The sequence below is a fragment of the Rhinoderma darwinii genome, assembly GCF_050947455.1.
Source record: "Rhinoderma darwinii isolate aRhiDar2 chromosome 4 unlocalized genomic scaffold, aRhiDar2.hap1 SUPER_4_unloc_1, whole genome shotgun sequence".
NCBI lineage: Eukaryota > Metazoa > Chordata > Amphibia > Anura > Rhinodermatidae > Rhinoderma > Rhinoderma darwinii.
Window position 1 is genome coordinate 435,730 of NW_027461753.1, and position 20,701 is coordinate 456,430.

Below are 20,701 nucleotides of genomic sequence, written 5' to 3' on the forward strand. Positions count from 1 at the left end.
CCAAAAAGGGATCAAACGGAGAAGCAGGGGAAAATGTCAGACCTTTTTCCAGCAGAGAGTAATCACTTTGAGTCAAGGTGTGTTCAGATAGATTGATTACCTTCATTCCTCGTTGGCCTGGATTAGTTTCATTGTCGTGCCCTTATTGACCTTCCTCTTGGGGCAGATGGAATTATGGTAATTAACTTTCCTTTTCTGCCTGTTGGTAATTTGTCTATCCCCCGTATTCCTTAGAGTCATCTCATGATGATCGCTAAGTGATGATGTAGATGATATTGATGAGGAACGTGCCATTGGCATATAAGGTGTTCTTTGGTTCCACCGATACATTCTCTTATGGGTATAATCGTCGTTATCGCGACTAAATTTCTTAATTTTGCCTGCTTCAATTTCCTTTTCCCACACTACACATTGTTGGTCAAGTTGTCTGTTAAATATCTTTGTGTCCACGACATTCTTTGCATAGATCTCTTTGTTTCTGCGATACTTTACCTATAGATTTAGGCCGACTCCACCATAATACTATAGTATACATATCCTGTACCTTTTTCTATCTTGTTAGACTCCCTTTATTCTCCATGCACTATTAGTGCATACTCAGACTAATCTTTCAGCTGAGCATCCATGTTTTTATTGTTGGTTTATGGATTCTTTTATTATTGTATCAATTAACTATGTGAATAAAGTATTTTTGTATTTTCAATTTTCCGTGGGCAACTGCCCCTTTCCCTTTGCTTTGTATTCCCTTGTATGTTTGTCTCGTGCACTTACTGAGCGTAGGGACCGCCGCCCAGTTGTACCCCGTCGCCTAGGGCGGGTCGTTGCAAGTAGGCAGGGACAGAGTGGTGGGTAGATTAGTGATCACTTGTTCGTTTCCCTACCCCCGTCGTTACATAATCACAAGCCCATACCTAGTCTACCCTGGTCCCTGACACCACTATGGACCCCCTTGAGACCCTGGCTCAGCAAATGCAGGGTCTCTCCCTACAGGTCCAGGCCCTGGCTCAGAGGGTCAACCAGCCTGATGCTACCTTGGTAGTTCCCCTCACCTCACCTCTTGAACCCCACCTCAAGTTGCCCGACCGGTTCTCAGGGGATCGGAGGGCTTTTCTCTCCTTTCGGGAGAGTTGTAGGCTTTACTTTCGTTTAAAGCCTCATTCCTCAGGTTCTGAGAGCCAGCGGGTGGGTATAATTATGTCCCGGCTCCAGGAAGGGCCCCAAGAGTGGTCCTTCTCCTTGGCTCCTGACGCCCCTGAACTTTCCTCCGTTGATCTTTTCTTTTCTGCTCTCGGACTCATTTATGACGAGACTGACAAGACTGCCTTTGCCGAGAGTCAGCTGGTGACCTTACGTCATGGTAAGAGACCTGTTGAGGAGTATTGTTCTGACTTTAGGAAGTGGTGCGTAGCTTCTCGGTGGAATGACCCTGCCTTAAGGTGCCAGTTTAGGTTGGGTCTGTCGAACGCCCTGAAAGACCTGCTAGTTAGCTATCCCTCTTCTGACTCCCTAGACCAGGTTATGGCTTTAGCGGTACGACTTGACCGACGTCTCAGGGAACGACAACGTGAACGTTTATGTGATTTCTCCTCCGACTCCCCCATGATGCCTCCCGAGGTTCCGTTGCTTCGTTCCTCCCCGGAAGACTCAGAGGTACCTATGCAACTCGGGGCCTCCGTGCCCCCCCAACAACGTAGAGATTTCTGCAGGAAGAATGGTCTCTGCTTCTACTGTGGGGATGACAAGCATCAAGTGAACTACTGTCTTAAGCGTAAGAATGCTGCCGGAGAACTTCCGCGCCTAAGTGATCATCGGGGAGGTCACTTGGGCGCACAGGTATTTCCTGTAAATATGAAACGTACTAAGATCTTGCTTCCCTTTCAGGTCTCTTTTGGTGGTAGGTCTGCTACCGGCAGTGCCTTCGTGGATTCAGGGTCCTCTACTAATATCATGTCTGTGGAATTTGCTATGTCCCTTGCTATGCCTCTGATTGATTTGCCTAAACCTGTCCCGGTAGTGGGTATCGACTCCACTCCTCTTGCTAATGGTTATTTTACACAGCATACCCCTGTTTTTGAACTCCTTGTTGGCTCCATGCATTTGGAGCAGTGCTCTGTACTGTTGATGCAGGGATTATCGTCCGATTTGGTTTTAGGCAGCGGTATAATATTGAGGGTCTGCAGGCAGCAGTGAAGCATGGTGGAGGGTCCTGGAGAGCGGTATAATAATGAGGGTCTGCAGGCAGCAGTGAACATGGTGGAGGGTCCTGAAAGGTGGTACAATAATGAATGTCTGTAGGCAGCAGTGAAGCAGGGTGGAGTGTCCTATAAAGCAGTACAATAATGAGGGTCTACTGGCAGCAGTGAAGCATGGTGGAGGGTCATTGAGAGCGGTACAATAATGAGGGTCTGCAGGCAGCAGTGAAGATGGTGGAGGGTCCTGGAGAGCAATACAATAATGAGGGTCTGCAGGCAGCAGTGTATCACGGTGTAGGGTCCTGGAGAGCAATACAATAATGAGGGTCTGCAGGCGGCAGTGGATCACGGTGTAGGGACCTGGAGAGCGGTACAATAATGCGAGTCTGCAGGCAGCAGTGAAGCAGCGTGGAGTTTCCTGGAGAGCAGTACAATAATGAGGGTCTGCAGGCAGCAGTAAATCATGGTAAAGGATCCTGTAGAGTGGTACAATAATGAGAGTCTGCAGGCAGCAGTGAAGCATGATGGAGGGTCCTGAAGAGTGGTACAATAATGAGAGTCTGCAGGCAGCAGTGAAGCATGATGGAAGGTCCTGGAGAGTGGTACAATAATGAGGGTCTGCAGGCAGCAGTGAAGGATGGTGGAGGGTCCTGGAGAGCGGTACAATAATCAGGGTCTGCAGGCAGCAGTGAAGATGGTGGAGGGTCCTGGAGAGTGGTACAATAATGAGAGTCTGCAGGCAGCAGTGAAGCATGATGGAGGGTCCTGAAGTGTGGTACAATAATGAGAGTCTGCAGGCAGCAGTGAAGCATGATGGAAGGTCCTGGAGAGTGGTACAATAATGAGGGTCTGCAGGCAGCAGTGAAGGATGGTGGAGGGTCCTGGAGAGCGGTACAATAATGAGGGTCTGCAGGCAGCAGTGAAGATGGTGGAGGGTCCTGGAGAGTGGTACAATAATGAGGGTCTGCAGGCAGTAGTGAAGAAGGTGGAGGGTCCTGGAGAGCGGTACAATAATGAGGGTCTGCAGGCAGCAGTGAAGATCGTGGAGAGTCCTGGAGGGTGGTACAATAATGAATGTCTGGAGGCAGCAGTGAAGCAGGGTGGAGGGTCCTAGAGAGCGGTACAATAATGAGGGTCTGCAGGCAGCAATGAAGCATGGTGGAGGGTCCTGGAGAGCGGTACAATAATGAGGGTCTGCAGGCAGCAGTGAAGATCGTGGAGAGTCCTGGAGGGTGGTACAATAATGAATGTCTGGAGGCAGCAGTGAAGCAGGGTGGAGGGTCCTAGAGAGCGGTACAATAATGAGGGTCTGCAGGCAGCAATGAAGCATGGTGGAGGGTCCTGGAGAGCAGTACAATAAGGAGGGTCTGCAAGCAGCAGTGAAGATGGTGTAGGGTCCTGGGGAATGGTATAATAATAAGGGTCTTCAGGCAGCAGTGCAGCATGGTGGAGGGTCCTGGAGAGCGGTACCATAAAGAGGGTCTGCAGGCAGCAGAGAAGCAAGGTGGAAGGTCCTGGAGAGAGGTACAATAATGAGGGTCAGCAGGCAGCAGTGAAGCATGGTGGAGGGTCCTGGAGAGCGGTACAATAATGAGGGTCTGCAGGCAGCAGTGAAGCATGGTGGAGGGTCCAGGAAAACGGGACTATAATAAGGGTTTGCAGGCAGAAGTGAAGCATGGTAGAGGCTCCCGGAGGACCGTACAATAATGAGGGTCTGCAGGCAGCAGTAAAGCAAGATGGACGGTCCTGGAGGACGATACAATAATGAAGCTGATCATACAGTCATTTAGTGGAGACAGGAGGTGAGAGGAGAAGCTGATTATACAGTCATGTAGAGGAGACAGGAGGTGAGGAGAGAAGCTGATCATACAGTCATGTAGTGGAGACAGGAGGTGAGAGGAGAAGCTGATCATACAGTCATGTAGTGGAGACAGGAGGTGAGGAGAGAAGCTGATCATACAGTCATGTAGAGGAGACAGGAGGTGAGGAGAGAAGTTGATCATACAGTCATGTAGTGGAGACAGGAGGTGAGGAGAGAAGCTGATCATACAGTCATGTAGTGGAGACAGGAGGTGAGGAGAAGCTGATCATACAGTCATGTAGTGGAGACAGGAGATGAGAGGAGAGAAGCTGATCATACAGTCATGTAGTGGAGACAGGAGGTGAGAGGAGAGAAGCTGATCATACAGTCATGTAGAGGAGACAGGAGATGAGAGGAGAGAAGCTGATCATACAGTCATGTAGAGGAGACAGGAGGTGAGGAGAAAAGCTGATCATACAGTCATGTAGTGGAGACAGGAGGTGAGGAGAGAAGCTGATCATACAGTCATGTAGTGGAGACAGGAGGTGAGAGGAGAAGCTGATCATACAGTCATGTAGAGGAGACAGGAGGTGAGGAGAGAAGCTGATCATACAGTCATGTAGTGGAGACAGGAGGAGAGAAGCTGATCATACAGTCATGTAGTGGAGACAGGAGGTGAGGGGAGAAGCTGATCATACAGTCATGTAGAGGAGACAGGAGGTGAGAGGAGAAGCTGATCATACAGTCATGTAGTGGAGACAGTAGGTGAGGAGAAAAGCTGATCATACAGTCATGTAGAGGAGACAGGAGGTGAGGAGAAAAGCTGATCATACAGTCATGTAGTGGAGACAGGAGGTGAGGAGAGAAGCTGATCATACAGTCATGTAGTGGAGACAGGAGGTGAGGAGAGAAGCTGATCATACAGTCATGTAGAGGAGACAGGAGGGGAGGAGAGAAGCTGATCATACAGTCATGTAGTGGAGACAGGAGGTGAGGAGAGAAGCTGATCATACAGTCATGTAGTGGAGACAGGAGGTGAGGAGAGAAGCTGATCATACAGTCATGTAGTGGAGACAAGAGGTGAGGAGAGAAGCTGATCATACAGTCATGTAGTGGAGACAGAAGGTGAGGAGAGAAGCTGATCATACAGTCATGTAGAGGAGACAGGAGGTGAGGAGAGAAGCTGATCATACAGTCATGTAGTGGAGACAGGAGGTGAGGAGAGAAGCTGATCATACAGTCATGTAGTGGAGACAGGAGGTGAGGGGAGAAGCTGATCATACAGTCATGTAGTGGAGACAGGAGGTGAGGAGAGAAGCTGATCATACAGTCATGTAGTGGAAACAGGAGGTGAGGGGAGAAGCTGATCATACAGTCATGTAGAGGAGACAGGAGGTGAGGAGAGAAGCTGATCATACAGTCATGTAGTGGAGACAGGAGGTGAGGAGAGAAGCTGATCATACAGTCATGCAGTGGAGACAGGTGAGGAGAGAAGCTGATCATACAGTCATGTAGAGGAGACAGGAGGTGAGGAGAAGCTGATCATACAGTCATGTAGTGGAGACAGGAGGGGAGGAGAGAAGCTGATAATACAGTCATGTAGTGGAGACAGGAGGTGAGGAGAGAAGCTGATCATACAGTCATGCAGTGGAGACAGGTGAGGAGAGAAGCTGATCATACAGTCATGTAGAGGAGACAGGAGGTGAGGAGAAGCTGATCATACAGTCATGTAGTGGAGACAGGAGGTTAGAGGAGAAGCTGATCATACAGTCATGTAGTGGAGACAGGAGGTGAGAGGAGAAGCTGATCATACAGTCATGTAGTGGAGACAGGTGAGGAAAGAAGATGATCATACAGTCATGTAGTGGAGACAGGAGGTGAGGGGAGAAGCTGATCATACAGTCATGTAGTGGTGACAGGAGGTGAGGAGAGAAGCTGATCATACAGTCATGTAGAGGAGACAGGAGGTGAGGAGAGAAGCTGATCATACAGTCATGTAGTGGAGACAGGAGGTGAGGAGAGAAGCTGATCATACAGTCATGTAGTGCAGACAGGAGGGGAGGAGATAAGCTGATCATACAGTCATGTAGAGGAGACAGGAGGTGAGGAGAGAAGCTGATCATACAGTCATGTAGTGGAGACAGGAGGTGAGAGGAGAAGCTGATCATACAGTCATGTAGTGGAGACAGGTGAGGAAAGAAGATGATCATACAGTCATGTAGTGGAGACAGGAGGTGAGGGGAGAAGCTGATCATACAGTCATGTAGTGGTGACAGGAGGTGAGGAGAGAAGCTGATCATACAGTCATGTAGTGCAGACAGGAGGGGAGGAGATAAGCTGATCATACAGTCATGTAGAGGAGACAGGAGGTGAGAGGAGAAGCTGATCATACAGTCATGTAGTGGAGACAGGAGGTGAGAGGAGAAGCTGATCATACAGTCATGTAGAGGAGACAGGAGGTGAGGAGAGAAGCTGATCATACAGTCATGTAGTGCAGACAGGAGGGGAGGAGATAAGCTGATCATACAGTCATGTAGTGGAGACAGGAGGTGAGGAGAAGCTGATCATACAGTCATGTAGTGGAGACAGGAGGTGAGAGGAGAAGCTGATCATACAGTCATGTAGTGGAGACAGGAGGTGAGGAGAGAAGCTGATCATACAGTCATGTAGTGCAGACAGGAGGGGAGGAGATAAGCTGATCATACAGTCATGTAGTGGAGACAGGAGGTGAGGAGAAGCTGATCATACAGTCATGTAGTGGAGACAGGAGGTGAGAGGAGAAGCTGATCATACAGTCATGTAGTGGAGACAGGAGGTGAGAGGAGAAGCTGATCATACAGTCATGTAGAGGAGACAGGAGGTGAGAGGAGAAGCTGATCATACAGTCATGTAGAGGAGACAGGAGGTGAGGAGAGAAGCTGATCATACAGTCATGTAGAGGAGACAGGAGGTGAGGAGAGAAGCTGATCATACAGTCATGTAGAGGAGACAGGAGGTGAGGGGAGAAGCTGATCATACAGTCATGTAGTGGAGACAGGAGGTGAGTGGAGAAGCTGATCATACAGTCATGTAGTGGAGACAGGAGGTGAGAGGAGAAGCTGATCATACAGTCATGTAGTGGAGACAGGAGGTGAGGAGAGAAGCTGATCATACAGTCATGTAGTGGAGACAGGAGGTGAGGGGAGAAGCTGATCATACAGTCATGTAGTGGAGACAGGAGGTGAGGAGAGAAGCTGATCATACAGTCATGTAGTGGAGACAGGAGGTGAGAGGAGAAGCTGATCATACAGTCATGTAGTGGAGACAGGAGGTGAGGCTGTCAGACATCTATGGCTTATACTGTTGATAGGCCATAAATGTCCCAGATGGAGATACGACAATGTTCTTCTGTAGTAAAGGGGGAACTATATTCAGAATGTCCACGTCAGCAATGTGAAATCATAGCACAGGGGAAGGGTTAAGTCCAGGTGTAGTTCTTCATCAGGAAAGGAGTGTCAAAGGCAAATTAAAGGGGAGTAGATAAAGTAAAATGTGGCCGGATCACAGCAGGTCAGCACCACAGAACTCAGGATCCCAGGAGGACTCAGGATACCAGAAGGACTCAGGATCCCAGGAGAACTCAGGATCCCAGGAGGACTCAGGATGCCAGGAGGACTCAGGATGCCAGGAGGACTCAGGATGCCAGGAGGACTCAGGATGCCAGGAGGTCTCAGGATGCCAGGAGGACAGAATGCCAGGAGGACTCAGGATACCAGGAGGACTCAGGATGCCAGGAGGACTCAGGATGCCAGGAGGACTCAGGATGCCAGGAGGACTCAGAATGCCAGGAGTACTAAGGATATTAGGAGGACTCAGGGTGCCAGGAGGACTCAGGATGCCAGGTGGATTCAGGATGCCAGGAGGGCCAAAGATACCAGGAGGACTCAGGATTCCAGGACAATAAAGAATGTGTCACGATCTGTGGGTATGTGGACCCACTGGGCCGTATTGCCGTAGCGGAATAGCAGCTAGCCAAACAGTGTACCAAGTATGGTCTATAGTCCGAGCAAGGGTACCTGTGGTAGTACAGACAGTAGCGGTGGCATGGTGTAACACAAGACGACTCCAACTCTTTTAAGGCACGGGGGCCTTCTAATAGTCATGGGTGATTAGACAATTCTAAACATGTGTGCGTGCTGGCCTTTAAGGCCGGGACTGAGCTCGCATGCGCACCCTAGTGGTCTTCAGGTCAGGACTGCCGCATGTGCTGGCATCTCAGGGAAGGAAAGCTTCGGCAGGATGAGAGGAGTCTGCGGTCTGCGCCCGTTACAGTATCCCCCCTCTTACGCCACCTTTTCTTGGAACCAGAGTGAGAGAGGTTCTTCTTAATAAGGGTAGGAGCATTGAGGTTCTCCTCTGGCTCCCAGGACCTCTCCTCCGGACCAAATCCCTTCCAATACACTAGATAGAAGGTTCCTCCTCCTACTTTTTTGGTATCCAGGGTCTCCTTAACTTCAAATGTATCAGATGAACTGCCGGAGGTAACTCCAGGACCAGGAGTCTTGGAGTAGCGGTTAAGAACCACAGGCTTCAGGAGGGAAACATGAAAGGAGTTGGGGATCTTGAGGGTGGGAGGCAGCTGAAGCTTGTTGGAGACAGGATTGATCTGTTGCAGGATCTCGAAGGGTCCGAGGAAACGGTACCTTCAGCCAGATATTCCTAGAGGACAGCCAGACCTTGGTACCTGGAAGAAAGTGAGGAGGTTCTCTTCTCCTAGTCTCCGCCTTACGCTTCATGCGGTCGACCGCCAGCAAAATGGATTGGTTTTTCTGCCAGATCTGCAGGAAGTCCCTGAATGCAGAGTCCGCTGCAGGCACCTGGGACGTAACTGACACTGGGAGAGGAATTCATGGGTGTTGGCCGTAAACGATGAAGAACGGTGTAGCCGTCTCTCTGGTCCCTGACATTCCCAGATGGGATTTGCCCATGCTAGGGCCTAGGAGAGAGACGACTCAAGCGATCCTTGAGCCATCAGTAGAAAATACTCTGGCATGTAGGCTAAAGTGTATATGGCACTGGTTCAGAAATCCCCTGCAGGTCCTCACATCTCCAACATAGAGATGAGGTAGTGGCAGAGAAAATCGGGGGTCAGCACCGCCAGGAGGTGTAGTCGGGGGGTCAGTACTGCCAGGAGGAACAAGAGGCAATAGGAGCAGGTGTCGGAGGAACTGCAGCTTGCGTATCCAGCCGATGTGCAATAATGTTCACCACGTGGAGGAGTTGGTCCTGTAGTAATTGGCAGACTAGTATATCCACCTACATGGCTTGTGATGTCGTCACGGTCTTGGGTTGACCAGCGGGGTCCATGGACTGAGCATAGTCACGATCTGTGGGTATGTGGACCCACTGAGCCGTTCTGCGATAGCAGCTGGCCACACAGTGTACCAAGTAAAGTCTATAGTCCGAGCACAAGGGTACCTGTGTTACTACAGACAGTAGCGGTGGCTAGGCTCAGATGGGACCTTGGCAACAGACACCAGGCGTGGTGTTAAGCTGGGTTCACACGACCATGTTACGTCCGTAATGGACGGAACGTATTTCGTCCGCAAATCCCAGACCGAACACACTGCAGGGAGCCGGGCTCCTAGCATCATAGTTATGTACGATGCTAGGAGTCCCTGCCTCTCCGTGGAACTACTGTCCTGTACTGAAAACATGATTACAGTACGGGACAGTGGTCCTGCAGCGAGGCAGGGACTCCTAGCGTTGTACATGACTATGATGATAGGAGCCCGGCTCCCTGCACTGTGTTCGGTCCGGGACTTCCGGCCGAAATACGTTCCGTCCATTACGGACGTAACATGGTCGTGTGAACCCGGCCTAACACGACTCCAATTCTTTTAAGGCACAGGAACAAGGTAGCACGGGATACAGGTAGCAGGAAAGGGGAACACTGGGAACAGGAAAACACTAAGGGACCATTTGGTAGACTGACAAGTAAAAACACAACAACGCTCAGGCAATGGGTGAAGGGGCAGGGCCCTTCTAATAGTCCAGGGTGATCATGGGTGATTAGACAATTCTAATCATGTGTGGGCGCTGACCCTTTAAGGCCGGGACTGAGCTTGCGCGCGCACCCTAGCGGTCACTGCAGGCCAGGACGGCCGCATCTCCGGGAAGGAAGGTGTCGGCAGGATGAGAGGAGTCTGCGGCCGCTACAGAATGCCACTGGAACGGCAAAGCACACCTGAATTCGGAGTTAGTTAAGGCATACCAAATACAGATGAAGCCGGACATATTGCCTAGGGAGTTACTCACTCTGGTAGTCTTCTATGCTGCTGCAGGGAATGAACCACAACTGGGGCCATACACAGGGACACAGAGCAGTCCCGGCAGCAGGTGTATCTCTTGGAGGAGAGGACTTTGGTCTAGCTTAGGGAGAACATCACATACACATCTACACGGCACACACCATCACCATGTAATTGGCTCACAGGTTTCTTCATCCCATTATACGTCTATCTCTCATTGTGTCACATACAGTTCCAAATATTCAGCTTATCCAGTAACTTTTCTTGTGTTGCAGTCTTTTCACAGGGACCAAGGACCTCTTTCCAGGGTTCCCTTTCCAAAATGGAGGGTCCGAGGTGTCCATTGAGCTTGAGCGGCCAGTGTCCCATCACTGCCACGGGTCCTTATTATCTTCCGACCATCATCAGAAGATACAGGCTCGGAGGAAGTTATACTTTGCCTGTGTAGTGTGTTTTCTCTTCATGATCGGAGAGGTTGCAGGTAACTGGAGGACCTAGGGCTGACTCCATGTGAAGTGCCACATACACTCCCATGATGCTTGTGTCTGCTTCTAGGAGGATACATTGCTCATAGTCTGGCAATTATGACGGATGCAGCTCATCTCCTCACTGACCTGGGCAGTATGTGTGTCAGCATCTTCTCCCTGTGGATATCTACCCGACCAGCAACCAAGGACATGACGTTCGGCTGGCACCGCTCAGGTGGGTGCAGTACCATGCTGTACAAGGTCACATTCTGTCATTGACCGTGGTTGACATGACCATTGCATCTATGGCACTAAATCAGTCATCAGTCACAATGAAGTTCATCATTTTATTAGTCAGTAGACACTAGCGCTTCTAACGTAACATCAAGAACGGAAATGTGAGTCCATGCAAAGGAATAAGGTTTCCAATGATCAGGATCATAGTCTACATGGAAGTCAGTGCTGCAGATGTTGGGTCATGTAGGTCCCATGAAAATGATGGAAAAGCTGATGAGATCTGAGGGAAATCAATGCATCAGTATCCATCATTAGCTAAAGAGGTGGGAGATTCTCGTGATCTCACATCACTTATCGGGGTGCACATAGCCTCTGGGTGATTCCCTTTGTGCACAGTTAAGTCCCTTCCATCTTCAACTAGTGCCGCATCCAAAGTGCAGTTTATTGTACGCGCCGAGGCGTCCGGCCTCATGTAGACTTGGCGTTAGAGTGACGCCGGAGCGTTGGGTAAGTACAGAAGATTTCCACTATGGATGCTGCATTTCTTGTGCTGCTCTGAGTGATCACTTTGATCAGCAGATTTGCTCCCTACATAAAGTTATTTTCTAGTCCCATCACTACTACTACACCCATTGTCATCACATCTAGATGATTTTGGGAGCAGAATACAAGGTGACCACTAAGCAATGTCCATCCCATATCCGTTACACCCTATATCAGCTCAATCAACCTCTGCTACCTAATGAGCCTGGAGACACGTCCACCCTAGGCTCCTGACTGTCTCAATGATGTTCTTAATCCATTCATGATTATCACTGTGGTGATCGGCAGGGAAACTCCATAACAGGGAATCCCATATCTAAAAAAAGCAAATTAGACAAGTCGCAGACATGGTAAACTGGGTCATTGATGTGTTTGCTTGACGCATGATCACGATGCATTTATATTACTTCTAGAAATCCTGGGGGCATTGGCTTCCGTCTTCTCGATTTGGATTGTCACTGGGATTCTTCTGTACCTGGCCACTGCGCGGATCATAAATAATGACTATGACATAGATGGACACGTAATGCTTATTACCTCCGGCTGCGCCGTCATTGTCAACATCATGTGAGTGTCTTACTTATACACCTTATACCATGTGAATCGAGATCTCTACCCAATGAGTCCACGTGGAGCCATGACAAAGCCACGGGAACATGAACCTTTTATAATAATCCTTCTTGGTGACCACTTCACGAGTCCCTTTCGAATTGGCCTTTGATTTGATATTTCCCTTCATGTTGAGTGGCCACTGACTTCATTCTTGTTACACTATGGATGAGCTTATACATAGAGACCAGGCCCAATCCATCTCAGTGACCCCAGGCTGCATTAGATATAAGATATTCTGCTCCCTGATTTGGGTTTGCTATGTTCTGGTGGCTTGTATTGAATTTATAGGTTTGTGTCTCAGTATTATCCCTGGCATGTGACCTTTGTGTGTTCCCAGTAAAAGATTTTTGACAATTTCTGAATTTTATTCCAAGATATATAGTGCATTACATAGCCTTCCCAGCACAAGATGGAAGCATTCATGGGTTATAATGTAGGGTGAGCCGAACTCTCCAATCATCACATAATAATACACTGATGACTCCCGACTCTCTGTAGACCAGTGATGGTGTAGGATGCTCGGTTTTCCCTTACCTTGGATGGAGCTGATTTGTCACGTGACTGTGTGCACCACCTATGATCACTCTCATGACTTCAGCCTTGGCTGTTACGAGTGAGGAACTAATGGCTTTAGTCTGTGCCCACCAGCTCTTTGAAGGTAGATGTTACTGGGAATACTGCCGAATAACCAGGTTTAATCCATAATAATGATAGATGATGTGGTTTGTTTCCTAGTATGGCCTACATCCTTCACCAGTCCACCACCTTCCAAGGGCACAGCCACGGCTCAGGATATGAGAAGATCGGAAATAGTCACAGCAGTGGGCTGTCTTTACACCTGGGGCACCATGGAAACACAAGTGTTCGAGCAGCGTTCATTCATGTTATTGGCGACCTTCTACAAAGTGTTGGAGTGATGGTGGCGGCAATAATTATATACTTCAAAGTGAGTAGAACAAGTGGAGTTGGGCTGTGGTGGAAAGTTACTTGCCAGAATTGGACCATGAGGTGTGACCAGCAGAATAAACTATCTGCAATTATGAAGTATGAAATAGGGAGATGAAGAAGTAAGGAGGATAATCAGGAGGAGATGGAGCAGAGGACATGAGAAGAACTGAGGAGGATAATCAGGAGGAGATGGAGCAGAGAACATGAGGAGTAAGGAGGATAATCAGGAGGAGATGGAGCAGAGGACATGAGAAGGAGTGAGGAGGATAATCAGGATGAGAAATGGAGCAGAGGACATGAGGAGGAGTGAGGAGGATAATCAGGAGGAGATGGAGCAGAGGACATGTGAAGGAGTGAGGAGGATAATGAGGAGGAGATGGAGCAGAGGACATGAGAAGAACTGAGGAGGATAATCAGGAGGAGATGGAGCAGAGAACATGAGGAGTAAGGAGGATAATCAGGAGGAGATGGAGCAGAGGACATGAGGAGGAGTGAGGAGGATAATCAGGAGGAGATGGAGCAGAGGACATGTGAAGGAGTGAGGAGGATAATGAGGAGGAGATGGAGCAGAGGACATGAGTAGGAGGAGAGATAGAGCAGAGGACATGAGAAGGAGTGAGGGGGATAATCAGGAGGAGATGGAGCAGAGGACATGAGAAGGAGTGAGGAGGATAATCAGGAGGAGATGGAGCAGAGGACACGAGAAGGAGTGAGGGGGATAATCAGGAGGAGATAGAGCAGAGGACATGAGAAGGAGTGAGGAGGATAATCAGGAGGAGATGGAGCATAGGACATGAGAAGGAGTGAGGAGGATAATCAGGAGGAGATGGAGCAGAGGACATGAGAAGGAGGAGGATAATGAGGAGGAGATGGAGCAGAGGACATGGGAAGGAGTGAGGAGGATAATCAGGATGAGATGGAGCAGAGGATATGAGAAGGAGTGAGGAGGATAATCAGGATGAGATGGAGCAGAGGACATGAGAAGGAGGAGGATAATCAGGAGGAGATGGAGCAGAGGACATGAGAAGGAGTGAGGAGGATAATCAGGAGGAGATGGAGCAGAGGACATGAGAAGGAGTGAGGAGGATAATCAGGAGGAGATGGAGCAGAGGACATGAGGAGTGAGGAGGATAATCAGGATGAGATGGAGCAGAGGACATGAGGAGTGAGGAGGATAATCAGGAGGAGATGGAGCAGAGGACATGAGAAGGAGTGAGGAGGATAATCAGGAGGAGATGGAGCAGAGGGCATGAGAAGGAGTGAGGAGGATAATCAGGAGGAGATGGAGCAGAGGACATGAGAAGGAGTGAGGAGGATAATCAGGAGGAGATGGAGCAGAGGACATGAGGAGTGAGGAGGATAATCAGGATGAGATGGAGCAGAGGACATGAGGAGTGAGGAGGATAATCAGGAGGAGATGGAGCAGAGGACATGAGAAGGAGTGAGGAGGATAATCAGGAGGAGATGGAGCAGAGGATATAAGGAGGAGTGTGGAGAATTATCCAGAGGATATGGAGCTGAGGACATGGGAAGGAGTGTGGAGGATAATCAGGAGGAGATGGAGCAGAGGACATGAGGAGGAATGAGGGGAATGATGAGGAGAAGATGAAGCAGAGAGAACAATTTCTATTGTGTGACCAGTGGTTTTCCAGAGCTCATGGTGGAGTTGTGTATTTTCTCCTTTTCAGCCTCAGTACAAGATTGCCGACCCTGTTTGCACCTTCCTCTTCTCCATCTTTGTACTTGGATCAACAGTCACCATTTTACGTGATGTGTTTTGGGTTTTGATAGAAGGTAAGTCTGGAAGAAGAGCAAGAGGAAAGAAAAAAGTGGTCCCGGAAAATAGGAGTTAAATGAAAATATGAGAAATATAGATATTTGGAGGTGGTGGTAGATACATTACAGAGATACTGTAGCTTTATAAGTGGAGAACAGGACCTGGACTTTGGAGTGATTACACATTGAAGAATTGTAGCTGCTTCTGTTGGGAGTGGGACAGAGTCTTAGAGGAACGCTCCTCAAGATGCCACCAACTTGCTCCAGAGATTCCTCATTAGTAGCTGGAGTCAGAGAGCTGTGGAACGGGTGCCCCAGGGAATAGATCCCTTATGTTAAAGTTCTGTAGGATTTACTCAGGTGAACCATCAGAGGGTCTAAAATGTATATGTATACCGGAGAAGCCAGTCAGCTGCAACCATCTGCTGTGGTGAAGGACATCCAGCCCCTTGTAGGCAAAGCTTATTTAGGATCTCCCCAGCTTGTTGGAGTGGGGATTGTGCCAAGTTGATCTGGGACCCTCCATCTTCATGGCCCCTTAGTAACTGCATGGCTTGTCTTTATGTTATGTACATGTTGGAGGGGTTAGGCGGGGCTAGCAGTCCGGCATATAACAGTGGGAGTCCTCGTGGCCCCTTTTTTATCCAGAAAGAACGTCACAGATAATGCACCAACAGTTCTTTACTGAAGAACTCTCCTGTAGAGGTAATAACTTTAACCTTAGACTCGTAGAACCGTCTCTTTATAGCCACAGCATATGCACGTGCTGGTGGTGAAAATGACTTCTCCCCTTACTCAACTCGTTACACCTGTTCAGGCTTGTTCCCATCGGCTCCCACCCTACTTGGCATATTAGGTACTCACAGGTCTTAGTGGCTTCCGTCCCATTTGGATTATTGGCTATCTCTAGCCCTTAACGACTTTTGCCCCCCACTGCCAATTTTGGCACTGAACACTCGACTACTGACTGGAATCCGGGGGGGGGGGGGCCTGTACTCGAAGTCAACATCACCCATACTTTTGTTAAAAATACAAATGAATAGTTATACATAATTGAACTCCAATGTTAACAGGGAGCACGGTAGCCTGTACCAGACACTTTAGCGTTACTGATCTCCCAAGTCTCAGGCATATTTAGGTTCATTTTTGTCTTTGTTTCTGGTACCAGGAAAGCCCCGCAGTATTGACCATGGCACAGTGAAGGAAGTTCTTATGTCTGTCCAGGGGGTCCGATCTGTGCATAGTCTACGGCTTTGGGCTCTCACCCTCAGTCAGAACGTGGTGTCTGTGCACGTGGCTATCGGTAAGTTGAACCCTCATCTTGATATTTTACTGTGATCCAAGTTCAGACCCGGCGCCGGGAGGATTCTAAAACATGTCCCCTCCACTTTGACTAAATGTAGCTCCTTTTCCATATTCACTGGTGGACAATACATCTGACCATTCTTCGGTGTAATCCTGCTGTAGAGGCATGAGAATATTATGGACCCCACGCTGCGCCACATTTATAGACTATCAGAAGGAGCATGTTATATTCGTAAATGGGATCAGCACCACCTACATATTCCCTGTGTAGTTACATTGTTTTCCGCTCTATGAGGTCCATTCAGGACCACAGGTCTGTCCTGACCCACACACAGACGATCAATACTTCATGCAGGACTGCAGCATCAAACAGGCACACCCTAAAATGATGGATTTTACACACTGGGAGGTTTTCATGTCTCAATTCTCCATTTTCATTCTCAGATGAGAGCCGTGATGCCGACATTGTTCTCCAAGAGACCACAGAACTTCTTCAGACCAAATTTGAGTTCTTTATTAGCACAATCCAAGTGGAAAAATATGTGGAAGACATGGCAGTGTGCCCACAGTGCCAAGACCCAACCGGATGACCAAAATGCCTTCTTGAAAGTTCACCATCCATCAGTCAGAGTGGAACCAGATATAGGAACATGCTGGCCACTGGTCACAGACACATGGGCTTCTCACCATCGGTCATTGATTCATGCTTCCTCCAGAAACCTGATAATGAGATAGAAATATTTCCTTCTACTGAAAACTTTATGGGGAGAACATTCCCCCATAGCTAATATAGAAGCCAAGAGCTCAGCAAAGCCTAGCTACATGCAGCGAATGTCTAGTATCCCCAGCAAAGCTCTCTGAGGAGCAAATCTCGGGGTCTGAGATATCAGATCTGTAATGTATAGCAGCCCTCCTGAATATAATAGAAATAATGTGGAAGATACCAAAGAGTAAAGCTCCCAGTAATAGAGAAAAGCAAGTGTTGATGAGCAGACTGGTAGAAACCAAAGATCAGGGTAAAAGGGTGGTCTCAGAGTAGAAGGAAGTCCCCCTCCCCACAAACAGCACCACTCTTCTACTGTACATGGAGGCATCGGGCATTGTAGCTCAGCTTCATCCAAGAGAATGGCACCGATTCTGGATATAAAGGGTGTCCGGGCTTCATCGAAAGAATGCTCTTTTTCTGTCCCAATATCTGTTAGAGATGAGTTGTCAATGTCCACATTACCCATATTTCATTTAACACCTCGCTGTATGACCACTGTGCTACATCTCAGCTCTGCTTCCTTTTAGTTTTTGTTCAAGGGACAAGACAAGGCAGTCGTAGGAGGGGTGGTAGTCATGGTAAGGTGGTCCTGGTTTTCCCAGCAGAGCCAAACCTAGTCGTAGTTCCATACACATCGCCATGCTCCGTGTCTTCCCATCCTCCATATGCAGGAGACCAGCGTAGTCTTGGGCTAACAGATTGACTGAGTACTAGCTGCGTCCGACATCACAAGTCATCATGTTTAATGTTTCGTAGGAAGTCGATTAATCCAAGAATGTTTATGAAGCTCGGGAGAAAACCAGAGACCTTGGAGGGGACTCCAACTCCAGGCAGATGTTTGATTAGAACCCTGAGCCAAAAGGTTAACACTGAGCCTGTGCCCTCAACCTCGTGTTTCATGCCTTCGTCTTGATGATGATAGTAATTTATGAGCTTCATGCTGATAGTGATTGATGGCACCTATGAAAGGGCAGCCTCCTCTGTGTTCAGAAAGTAGAGCCCTGCCTAGAGATCTGCCAGAGCCCCAATCTTCATCCAGTAATGCGTCGTGCCCATATTCCCTAATTTTGTAAATGTTCCTCACTTGCTCCATTTGCCACCATCGCCCATCCCATCGTGTGGCTGTGAACCCAGAACGGCTATCCACCTCTGGTTCCACTTCTCCTATGCAGCGTTCTGCCGACATTCCAAAGTGAAGCGTGATGTCCCATCACCACCGTGACGCCATATAATGTGAGCTCCCGCCTTGGTCAGATATTGTGCAATCTATTATGTCATGTGATGTGAGAGCTTTAATGTCATGTGTGTCATAGATGTGTGTGTGTGGGCCAGACTGCCGGCTGTGATGTAACCTCTACCGTCTAATATCCAAACCATAGAATTATACATAAATTATTTACAAAATGTAGGATCCACAAACATAACAGACGCGGTAAGTAAAACGCAGGGTATGAATGACGCCAAGGACATGTACAGCAGGTGAGAACAAGCTTAGTGGCATGGCCGGCTCCTGCTCAGTAGTCATACTGCTTCTTAAATGACCCCTAATGGCCCAAATGTGTAGGGTGGAAAATCTCCTACTAAATGGAGTTTGTGAAGACCCTTTGAAGTTGACTTCTTCAGAGAGCCTCTTCTCTACTGGCCCCACATCTGCAGGACATGGAAGGGGGATTACAGGCGTTTGGGATGGGGGTGGTGTCCATAAATGTCCGGCTCTATATAACTGTGACCTGCAGGACAATTGCGTTAGTACAACCCCTCATGGCTCCGGGGAGAAGAATTGGTTATCACCAGTTCCTTACAAGAGGCACGGGCTGCTTTTCGTGAGGGATTGATGACAACATCCTGACTGCGACTAATCTCATCATCTTTCTTTCCATGATCGCAGCGTTAACCCTTTATATACTGTGGGGGCATAACCTGGGCCATCACTGCCCACTAAAACTCGCTCATATCTTTCAGAATAATATGGTATAAACTTTCCAAAATAATTGTGAGGTCCAAACACAGCCCCCAACGTTGTAATGATGGGGAAAGAAAACAACTGTATCCTCATCGGCCTAGAGGTCACCTCCACACCGGCAGCGTCTCCGTGTTGTGATGAAAGATTGTATTTATAGTGTGAGATTTTCTCCGAGCGTGACCGAAATCCACACCCTGCGTCAGACTCCATGAGTGCAGCAAGAGGTTATGGGTCTGCAGCCAAAAAGATTGATGGGATTTAACCAACTGGTCCGGAGCTACACGGGAGAGTCACGGCCTGGCCACAACTCTGGGGTGTCGGGAGCAGTGGGCTCGTTTGGGAACATATTCAAAGTCTACAGGAACCTTGTGATCCAGTGATAGAGAGAAGTATTTACCCCGGGTTCAGGTCACTGTACTTGAGTCTCTGTCATTTTCCGGCCATTCCCACGTATTGGAAAACTAATCGTTGGGGTTTCAGATTCACTTTTGGTGAATTTAGGAAAATAACGGAGGAGAAAATTCTGGCATTATTCTATAGGGACTAAAGACCCAGTGAAGCGGGTGAATAATTTTCCTCATCTCTGGACCACAAGTTGCTTCATAACGCCTTCTTTCTGCTCTTGGACGGTGGAGAGTCGGCCATTTCTGATCCCATAGGCGTTGGTGACTTTGTTGTGGTGCTGCTGGGAATCTCTCGTGTAGCTTAGAGCTGAGCTGACCACAGACCCATCGATTTAATCGTTAATTATTTATTTAATTATCTAGTTAGAACAAAAAAAAAATTTGTGGTTAAACACCAACCCTCCCCCCCAATCCCTAGACTTTAGTTTTGGAAAACACTTTGGTGGCAGGAAATTCTGAGTGGAATCCATAAACGCAGCGACGTAATAATTGTGCCCCCAAACGTAAGATGTCAGACACAAAACCATTCCGGAGAGGACTCCCCGCTCCCGGATATCCATGTGTCTGTGGTCGGCAGTACCCATCAGGCTCAGGAATGATTGCCAGCTCTATGGGGCCATTGGCCGCAGGATGACGCAGCGGTGTCTCTGGATTTCGTCCACACATTGTCCAGTGTAATGTTTCTTGTGTCTCTGGTCTACACACAATGTGTGTACTTCATCCATCCATGTTACTGTAGGGGAGGTCCTCAGGGTAGTAGGAGTCTAGACGGAAGGATCTGCATTATTAAAAGTCTACCACCCTCCCCCCCCCCCCCCTAGTTGTGTATTGTAATGTGGACAAGGTGCAGTACCAAAAACATTCCATGTACAACAGAGCCTTCCTTCTAATCTCAGACAACCCCTGTAAGTATATGAACCCCCTCCTCAGAGTCGGCTGCTGGCAGGGGCCTACAGAGAAACTCATTTTCAGGAGCGGTGGGGGGCTCCGAGCTTTTCTGCTCCTCACACTCGTAATGATGGGTTACTGTGACCTGTGATACATGATGACACAGTGGGACGTGTTCTTTGCTGCGGAGGGGATGCGGCGTTATATCCGTTACAATGTGAGGGCCGTGCGCTTGTGATACAATAGGACGTGTTGCGGATATAATCCCACATCTTGTTAGAAGGTTGATGGTGATTGTAGTGTGATGCCACGTGGCCCATAGTATGGGATGTGGCTGAGGCTCCTATAGGTGGCAGATATAATAATGCCACTCCAGAATAGTGGGAGGCCCCTGCCAGGACCCTGAGGTGGGGTGTGGGCACTCATCCTCCCCCTGCTGGTTGTATAGATGGTGTTTGTGACACTGTGGTCTCGTCGTCACGTTGTGACTGTATATTTGTATTTCTCGT

General features: G+C 48.6%; 1 protein-coding gene across 1 annotated transcript in view; it reads left to right on the forward strand.

Moving 5' to 3' along the window:
* The window catches only part of SLC30A3 (solute carrier family 30 member 3), a 43,569-nt gene extending 22,868 nt beyond the window's left edge, over positions 1 to 20,701 (forward strand). Inside the window, exons 2-8 of the mRNA XM_075847421.1 lie at positions 10,559 to 10,764; positions 10,839 to 10,985; positions 11,944 to 12,097; positions 12,878 to 13,088; positions 14,779 to 14,884; positions 16,035 to 16,169; positions 16,616 to 20,701. Coding sequence (XP_075703536.1) covers positions 10,559 to 10,764; positions 10,839 to 10,985; positions 11,944 to 12,097; positions 12,878 to 13,088; positions 14,779 to 14,884; positions 16,035 to 16,169; positions 16,616 to 16,761 — 1,105 coding nt within the window. The 3' untranslated portion in view covers positions 16,762 to 20,701. The remainder of the gene's footprint in view (positions 1 to 10,558; positions 10,765 to 10,838; positions 10,986 to 11,943; positions 12,098 to 12,877; positions 13,089 to 14,778; positions 14,885 to 16,034; positions 16,170 to 16,615) is intronic.